The sequence below is a fragment of the Primulina tabacum genome, chromosome 14, assembly GCF_025594145.1.
Source record: "Primulina tabacum isolate GXHZ01 chromosome 14, ASM2559414v2, whole genome shotgun sequence".
Lineage (NCBI taxonomy): Eukaryota > Viridiplantae > Streptophyta > Magnoliopsida > Lamiales > Gesneriaceae > Primulina > Primulina tabacum.
The window spans coordinates 23,614,933-23,624,843 of NC_134563.1; the positions used below are offsets into that span (position 1 = coordinate 23,614,933).

Genomic DNA, 9,911 nt, shown 5'->3' on the forward strand with positions numbered 1-9,911 from the left:
TGCGTATTGAGTCATGGTGAATGTCTTCATGATCGGTAGGAAATGAGCTGATTTAGTGAGACGATCAACAATCACCCAGATGGCATTGAATCCTTCAGTAGTCCTCAAAAGCCCTGTCACGAAGTCCATAGTAATGTTATCCCATTTCCACTCGGGAATAGGGAGTGGTCTCAGCTTCCCTGCAGGTCTCTGATGCTCTTCCTTAACCTGCTGACAAGTCAAACACTCGGAGATGAATCGCAGAATATCACGCTTCATGTCCGGCAACCAATACAGAGTCTGTAGATCCTTATACATCTTCGTACTCCTTGGATGGATGGAGTACGGGGTGCTGTGGGCTTCGCTCAAGATATCTGCTCGAAGGGAATCACTGTCAGGAACCCATAGGCGGTCCCTATATCTGACTATGTCGTCCACAACTGTATATAGTCTCTGGCCCTTAGCCTCGTCCCTCTGTCTCCACTTCTGTAACTGTTCGTCAGAAGTCTGCCGTGTCCAGATTTTGTCTCTCAGAGTCGGCTGTATTGTCAGAGTAGAAAGTTTCGGGGTCTAACCCCTAGCATAACTGCAAGCTAAAATCTTTGAATCCAAGCCTGCAGCGGTCTGTGTGCTTCCTGCTCAGAGCGTCTACAACAACGTTAGCCATACCCGGATGGTAGCTAATGTCGCAATCATAGTCCTTCACCAGCTCAAGCCACCTCCTCTATTGCATGTTCAGTTCCTTCTGTTTGAAGAAGTACTTCAGGCTCTTATGATCTGTGAAAAGCCTGCACTTCTCCCCATACAGATAGTGTCTCCAGATCTTCAGAGCAAATACCACTGCTGCTAGCTCGAGGTCATGAGTCGGATAATTCTTCTCATTAACCTTCAGCTTTCTAGACGCATAGAGTATCACTCTGTCCTGCTGCATCAGCACTGTGCCCAACCCTAGCTTAGATGCATCTGTGTAGATCACAAACTCCCCCTGCCCTGATGGCATAGATAGTACTGGTGTAGTGGTCAATGCTAGCTTCAGTCTGTCAAAGCTCTCCTGACACTAGGGTCCCAAAACTAACTTAGCTTTCTTCTTTGTGAAGACGGTCATAGGTACTGCAATAGAAGAGAAGCCCTGGATGAACTTCCTGTAGTAACCTACCAATCCCAAGAAACAACGGATCTTTGTCACACTCTTAGGAACTGGCCAATCTCTGATTGCCTCCACTTTCCTGGGGTCCACCTCTATGCCATCCTGTGATACAATGTGGCCCAAGAATGCCACTCTATCAAGCCAAAACTCACATTTACTGAACTTGGCATACAGTCGTCTATCCTGTAGAGTCTGCAATACTGTCCTCAAATGCTGACTGTGCTCCTCCATGCTCTTCAAATAGATCATGATATCGTCAATGAAGACTATGACGAACTGATCCAAGTATGGTTGAAACACACGATTCATGAGATCCATGAAGATTGCTGGCACGTTCGTCAGACCGAAGGGCATCACCAAAAACTCATAGTGCTCGTAACGCGTCCGAAAAGTTGTCCTATGCACATTTGACTCCCTCACTTTCAACTGATGGTATCCGGATCGAAGTTCTATCTTGGAGAACACTGAGGCTCCCTGAAGCTGATCAAATAAGTCATCGGTCCTTGGCAACGGATACTTATTCTTAACTGTGACCATGTTCAGCTCTCGATAGTCAATGCACAGTCGCATGCTGCCATACTTCTTCTTAACAAATATCATTGGTGCACCTCAAGGAGAAAAGCTAGGGCGAATGAAACCATTATCCAGCAGATCCTGAATCTGATCCTTAAGCTCCTTCATCTCTGCAGGCGCTAATCGGTAGGGTGCCTTAGATATCGGCATTGTCCCTAGCATGATCTCAATAGAGAAGTCCACCTCTCTGTCTGGCGGACTTTCTGAAACATCGTCAAGGAACACACTGGAGACCTCACTGACCACATCCGCATCCTCCAGCCTCTGACCGACTGGCTCTGTCACTGACACAATGCTGGCTAAGAATTTTTGGCAGCCTCTCTTGATAAGCTTTCTCGCACTCATGCAGGAAATGACTTGCGGCATCTGTTGGTGTCTAGATGCCTCAAAAACAAACGGCTTCCCACTGGGTGGTCTTACAGAAACTGACCTCTGTCGAAAATCTACGGCTGCACCATGAGAAGATAGCCAGTCCATATCTAATATGATGTCAAACTCTGGGAATGGTAGTACTATCAGATCTGCCCGTAATGCCTTATGTTGCAATTTAAGCTCCAATCCTCTCACTATTTGGGATGTGAACATCTGATCCCCGGATGGAATCGATACTCTGAACCCTAAATCCATCTCTACTGTTATGATTCCTAATCGCTTCACGAAAGATTAGGATATAAACGAATGCATAGCCTCTGAATCTATCAATGCATGCGTGGCTACTCATGCAATATAAATCCTCCCTGCGACAAAACATACCATCAAATCTAATAGTGTTGAACTTGAAGAATTTTTTTATCGGCAATTAACCCAAAATTCTCGAAAATTCACTGAATTAGTCCAATCATCATTCCTCAAAAATTCGAAATTCAACCTCAGAAAAATCGAAAATTGCAAATTATCTCTTCAAGTTTCGAAAATTGCACATTGGTCCTTCCCTTATTTTAAAATTGCAATATAACCCTACCTCATTTTCAAACGTAAACCCCAAAAATTGAAAAAAATTTGAAAATGTCACCAATAAATCGTCAAAATTTCAGAAGTTTCGAAAATAGTCCCTGAATTAACTGTTATTACAATTAAGCCATGATATCTTCCCATAAAACAATTAAATTATAAATCCCAACTAGGTAAAACATGCATCCTAATTCTTTCTATGTTATCGATCCCAACAATTAATTCACATATTGGTCATACAATTACATGCAATCAAAGCGGTAAACATATAGAATTAAGCGTAAAAGTTACCAGTGATCATGGTATAGTCAGGCTCGGCTTCCGTCTCCTCGGCGTGCATCACATAGGCTCGGCTTGTGGTGGGACCCTTGTTCTGAGGTCAATCTGCAGCCTTGTGCCCCTCCTGTTTGCATATGAAGCATCTAAAGGTGCTCCACATGCATTTTCCATAGTGATATTTGCTGCACTGCTTGCATGGCGGCCCTCCCTCCTGTCTAGGAGCCCCTGGTGCCTGAGGTGGCGCTGTTGACCTGAACCCTATGCTGTCCCTGGGGCTTCTACTGCCCTACTACCTCGGCGGCCCTGAAAACTGCTTCTTCTGTGGCTGGGAGCTGGACTGAGCCTACTGCCTCTTCCTATGCATCTCATGGTCTATGTCTCGCAGTTCCTGATCTGCCTGAAAAGCGCAGGCCGTGGCCTCATCATAACCTTTAGGCCTCATCAACATCACATCTCAGTGAATGGTAGGCCTTAGTCCATCCATAAAGTGCCGCAGCTTCTGATCGGCATCTCTGGCAATAAGTGGCACGAAGTGACAGCCTCTATCAAACTTGCGGATAAACTCCCCCACAGACAAGTCCCCCTGGTGGAGACTCATAAACTAACTCATCAGGCGGCCCCTGACATCAGCTGGAAAGTATTTCCCAAATAACATCTCTTTAAATCTGGCCCATGTGAGAGTAGCTACATCCACTGCATGAGCAGCTCCCTCCCACCATAGGGACGCATCATCCCTCAGCATATAAATGGTGCATCTATCCCGGCCGCGATCCCTCATCTTCAGATACTCAAAATGTAACTCCAGAGATCTAATCCATCCCTCTGCAACGAATGGATTAGTGTTACCCCGAACTCCTTCGGGTTGAGCCAACGAAACTGCTCAAAAACATCAGTTTGATGGCGAGGTGCCTGTTGGACCTGCTCCATGAGCCTCGCTATCCCCTCAAGTACTCGGGTAGCTGGGTCCCCTGGCGGCGGTGGTGTTGGAGGTCCTCTTCCTCCTCCAGGGATCTCATCCTACCTATCAGTACTGAGAGCACGTCTGGGAGTAATATCTAAATACATTCAAATTTAAAATGTAACCCCTCATGCAATTAATCTAGTTTTTAAAATAGTAAATTTTTAAATCATAAAAAAACTCATATTTCGGGAAATAAACACTTAAATATTTTGCATGCATGCAACTCTACTAAAGAAAAATACCATTTAAAAATAATCATAAACATTTGGCGTTTAAAAATATTGTAGCTTAAATATGATCAATTTCAAGCAAGTAAGAAATCTAAACATGAACAATTCAAAATACTAGTAATCAGCATTATAATAAACTAGTGAATAAAATACCCATGTCCTCTCATCTATCCAAAAGTCGTGATGTGCGGAAAATAATGGTCCTCGGGTCATGTGCGCACATCCCGTCTGCCTACTTAGTCTTCGGCACCTCCGGTCTCCTGATCAAAATGCTCACTTGCATCACACACGCCTAGTGAGTCTAAAGACTCAACACACCTGTACCAGAGACAACGAGTACATAGACGTAGCACACAGCAGTGAACAATAGCATAATAAACATACATTTCATGACTGCAGTAAAAATCGTATGCGTAATCTTGACCTGTTAAAACATTGTAATAATCATAGAATGCATCATCGTATCAACATATACGTGTTAATTTTCTTGATTTGAATTCCGTTCATTAGCTGTGACTGTCGTATCATCATGTCAATCGATGGATCCATCTACGTGTAACCGTGGTACCCGACGGCGAGGACATCAGCGACAGCATTACCCGCCCACTGAATCCCGACCTTACATTTAATCGTGTTATCGTATCATCGTGTTAGTCACAACTAAATCACTTCCTTCAAAAATGTGTCATCATAATCACCACTTAAATAAAAGCATGCATATACATAATTCTTCCTTTAAACCAAACATGCAACGTATTTATCGTAATTACGTAAAAATAATGAACATGATGCATAAATATTTAAATCAAGATAAATTTGTGCTCAGAGCGCTGCCAGGACCAAAATCTCACCCAGGAATGCAAAATGACCATTTTGCCCCTAGAAACCAAAAAATTTCTGTTTTTTTCCTGGACCACTAAATTAACCCGAAGCTAACCAAACTTCTTAAAATATCCCAAAACACATTTATAATCATCCCTAGATGTAAATCCGAGCCAATTTTACAACTTAATCGATCGTTTTAAAACTTGGATCGAGGTCTCGGTTTTAACCCTAATCGAATCGAAACTTATCCGAAATTTTCCCAACTCTTTTCCACACCTTATAAACCGTTAAGAGGTCCTAAAGATCTTGAACCCAGCCCTTAGACACTCGAATAAAGCCCTGAACGGTTGCGGGGAAATTCCAGCAAGCTACCCATCGTGACCCTAGTGCACCTAATTCACGTTTTAACATTCCTAGACCGAACCATCGAGGACCAGCCATGACCCGACCCTGCCAAGGGCTCCCTAGAACCCTACTGGACTCACTTGACACGAGCCTACAGCCTTATGCCAGCTGCACCAAGCCTACAACCACTAGCCCCAAAATCTCACCACCCGCAACTAAAGCTTAGTCCCCTCGCTCGATCTGCTACATGGATGGGTACAGCGTTGGTTGATCCTCCTCGAGCTCTGACTCAGACCCACTAGGGTCTGGTCCAGGCCTTGGATCAACCCCTTGCACCACCGGCACCACCCTTGCACGATCCATAACCTAAACGAGCACTTAGGCACGCGCACACCTCGGTTCTTCACCCTACAGCAAGCAGCAGTAAAGCCTAACCCCAGAATACCATCCCATAACCTTTCTCAGCCCTTTAACGACCAGAACTCATAGCCCTTGCACAACAATTAAAAAAAAATAGTGAGCTGGAAGCCAACCAAGCAAGGTTTTCATGCCAAACATTTTCAAACATGCACGCTTCACACAGATCGAAACCTTTACATACAAATACATATATTACAGCCTACTATTGGCGTGCATGATGAGATAAGGAGTATACAAACGTGCCTTGATGATTATTTTTGAACAACCGATCAAGGAACACACGGTCGAAGGGAGGAGCTCTTGCTTGAAGGGGAAAATGGAGTCACCGATTACTTTGCAGCAGAAAATAGCGAGAAGGTTGATGAGTGGAGGGGGTGGGCGGCGGATGGAGGATAATTAGGTTTAGTGAAAGATTAGCAATTTATAAATAGTTAACAAATCAACTAATGGGCCCTAAATTGTTAATTAAAAGTTTAGAAAGATATTTTAACTCAATAAGATTAAAAGTAGGCCCATTAAATCCAAACACACTCTCGAAAAATATTTCTTGTTGTAAATTTTTTTAAAATATTAGTCGAACCCTAAAAAAGTCACTCGATTCGATAAAATTTGCGTACCGCTGGAAAATATGCTCTGACAGGTAAAAATACCCAAGAAAGCCCATTACTTGAAAAATACCTTTAAAACATCATATAATAATTAATAATCGTGTAATAAAAATAATTTATCTGATAATTCTCCGATCTCCGTTCCTCGTTCGAGCGCGAAATACATCTAGAAACTTTAATGTATGAACTTTTAAAATTTCATAAAATAAATCTTATGATGCAATAATTATGCACGAAATGCATAAAATATTTATACTCATAATTTAAATAAAAATCCTAGATTGCATGCATTCAGGTTATGTGATTTAAATTTCTAGACCTTACATCTTGTGTATTAACTGCTCAACTATGTTTCTTAAACTGATTTGATCGCTTCAGCTGATATCAGTTCAGTTCTATCCATAGCTGAACTGATAGAAGCCATAACTGATTCATCGTATCTCAGTCGATCAGTTTACAAAAGTCATTAGATTTTAAAATATATAAGTTTTTCTTAACGAATGATTACTTCGAGTGTTTTCCGCTTGATTTGAAACCAAACTCTATATAATTCATCGGTGTATACATTCTTAGAACATGAGCTATTGCAGCTCATTGAGAATATTGTGTTTGAAGCACCTTCAAAGGTGCCCGAACCGATCCATCAAAATGGCTTACGACTAGGCGGTCGGACAGATACTGACCTCCGTCGAAAATTTATGGAAGCACCGTTGAAGAAAGTCAGTCTATACCCAGAATAATGTCAAACTTCGGCAACGCTAGCACAATCAAATCTGCATGCACCGTATTTTTCTGTAACCAAAGCTCAAATCTAGTCACTATCTTTGGGGTAAACATCTGATCTGCGGACGGAACCGAAACTGTTAATCCCAAATCCACAGCCTCTGTATGATTCCCAATCGCTTGACAAATGACTCGGATATAAATGAATGTGTAGTTCCGAAATCTAGCGATGCATATGTGTCTACAAATGAAATATATATCATTCATACGACAAAACATACTATCAAATCTGATAGTGTTAAAGCTTAAGAAATTTTTCTGTCATCATTTAACACAAAATGTTAGAAAATCTCCAATTTAGTCCTAGAAGTCCCTCGGAAATTACAAAATTTGCCCTTAGAAATTTTTCAAAAATTGTATTCTAGCCCCCAAAAATTCGAATCTACTCAATATAGGCCTTAAAATTATCAATTTGTTCCCAAAATTTTGAAAAAATGCGAAACAGCCCCTCAATTTTTGAATTTCGCAATTAGGTCCCTGTAATTTTGGTTGCTGCATTATGGTCCTTAAAGCTATTAATTAAATCAATTCAACCATTAAGTTCACATATTAGAGCATGCAACCTATTTTATTCTAAGTTCTCAATAAAAAAATTTTTAAACATAAGGGTTACCGATGATCAGTATTGAGTATGGCTCAGCCTCCATCTCCTCAGCATGCATCACATAGGCCCTGCTAGTCGTGGGGCCCTTGTTCCTAGGGCAGTCAGCTGCCTTGTGGCCCTCCTCTTTGCAAATGGAACACTTGAAGGTTCCCCACATACACCTACCATAGTAGAACCAGTTTCACTGCTTTCACAACTGTCTCTCCTCCGACTTAGGAGCCCCTGGAGCCTGCGGTGGCTTCTGCTGTCCGGGCTTCTTGAACTGACCTTGGGGCTTCAACTGCCCCTGAGGCCTGGGTGGCCCTGTGAACTAATTTTTTTATGGATGCAATCTCTGCTGGGCCTGGTGCCTCTTCCGTTGCATCTCGGCGTCAATATCTCTCAAAGCCTGCTCCGCCTGAATAGTGCAGGCTCTGGCATCGTCATAGGTCGTCGGTCTCATCAACATAATGTCTCGGTGAATAGTGGGTCTAAGGCCATCCATAAAATGCCTTAATTTCTCTGTTGTATCTCTTACAATAAGGGGCACAACGTGACAGCCCCTATCAAACCTCCGGATAAACTCCGCCACATATAGCTCTCCCTGTCGGACACTCATGAACTTCCTCGTCAGGCGTACCCTAACATCCACTTGAAAGTATTTGTTATAGAATATGTCCTTGAACAGAACCCAAGTAAGGGTAGCCAAATCCACCCCGTGTGCTGCTCTCTCTCACCATAGGGATGCATCATCCCTTAACATGTAGGTAGCGCATCTAACACTATCGCCATCCCTCATCTCTAAGTGCTGAAAGTGTAGCTCCAATGACCGTATCCACCCTTTTGCCTCAAAAGGGTCACTAGTACCCCCGAACTCCTTCGGGTTGAGCCGTCTGAATGTTCATAGATTTCAGTCTGGGGCTTGGGAGCCTGCTGCGCCTGCTCCATCAGTCTCGCAATACCCTCAAGGACTGGGGTAGCTGCGTCTCCTGGCGACGGTGGTGATGGTGGAAGGCCTTTATCGTCTCTAGAAATATCATCCCGCCTCTTAGTGCTAGGGGCGCATCTGGGAGGCATAGTATCTTAATATAGTCCAAATTCTAAACATAACACATCATACAATTTAATCTAATTTTTAAAACATTTAATCCTTAAATCATCTTAACAACTAAACATATGTTGTAATTCATTTAAAAGCATATGTCATGTACATATGCAAGTGATGACATTAAACTATTTAAATTATTTAAAACATGCAAACTTACAGACTTTAGGCTTGACGACTGAGCAGCTGAAGATGGCGCTCGCACAACCCTTTAATGGACCCTTGTTCTGATACCAACTGAAACGACTCGTGCAACTAAAATACTACTACGAATTTTTTTTGTAAACTATTTTATTTAAAAATTACATTTAAATGCATGCATGAAATAGCAGCTGTCAATCAGACATTATAAAATAAAAGTATTCAACTACTTGTAAAAATACTGCATTTAAAAAGAATAACTCAACATCAAACCCTAGACTGTCGTTTCAAATTAATCTAATATGCGACTGAAAAAGTCATGCCATCCATCAACATATAAAAATGAAAGTGTTTAAAAATATGCATGTTTACTCCTAACTCATAAACTTAATGTGTGGGAAAATATGATCCTTGGGTTAGCTTGCGCACATCCAGCCCCGTCTACTAAGTCTTCATGGCCTCCAGTCTCCATATAAATATTCTCACTTGCATCATTCACACATAGTGAGTCTAAAAACTCAACACAATTGAACCGTGATAGCAAGTACATATACAACATGCAACAATGAAAGGTACTGTACCAGACCATGGCGCATACCCTGGTGGATCCAATCCATGGTCTAGGGATGCCCAAGCATGGCTGGTTGTGTGCCGAGAGTATAAAGGGAAGGCTTGGTTCGATTGTGACTCGCATGGGCTTGGTTTCGGTTGTAACGCGCGGGTGTGGTTGCATGGGCAGTATGTGTGGCTAGGGTGAGTCCAGTAGGACATACTTTGTCTGAACGTGGTCCTAGATAGCCATGGTGCAAGTCTGGTGCAGGTTGGTTAGGTCTAGGATCGAATAAATGCGGGTTTGGTGCAACTAGGGTTATGGTTTGTAAGTGCTGGAAATTCCAGCAACTTTCAGGTTTGGTTCGTAGGTCTTAAGGGGTCTGGAACTAGTGGTTTAGGGTATGCTCGAGTAGCTTCGGGTCATGGTTT

General features: G+C 42.5%; 1 protein-coding gene across 1 annotated transcript; it reads right to left on the minus strand.

Annotated features, from left to right (window-relative positions):
• Positions 1-1,735: 1,735 nt before the first annotated feature.
• On the minus strand, positions 1,736-2,326 carry LOC142523861 (uncharacterized). The gene has a single exon (XM_075627589.1). The coding sequence runs from the start codon at positions 2,324-2,326 to the stop codon at positions 1,736-1,738; it is 591 nt and encodes a 196-aa protein (XP_075483704.1).
• Positions 2,327-9,911: the final 7,585 nt, after the last annotated feature.

Bases quoted from the DNA above. Each gene is read 5' to 3' on its own strand.
- LOC142523861 (XM_075627589.1), bottom strand. From the start codon at position 2,326: ATGGATTTAGGGTTCAGAGTATCGATTCCATCCGGGGATCAGATGTTC.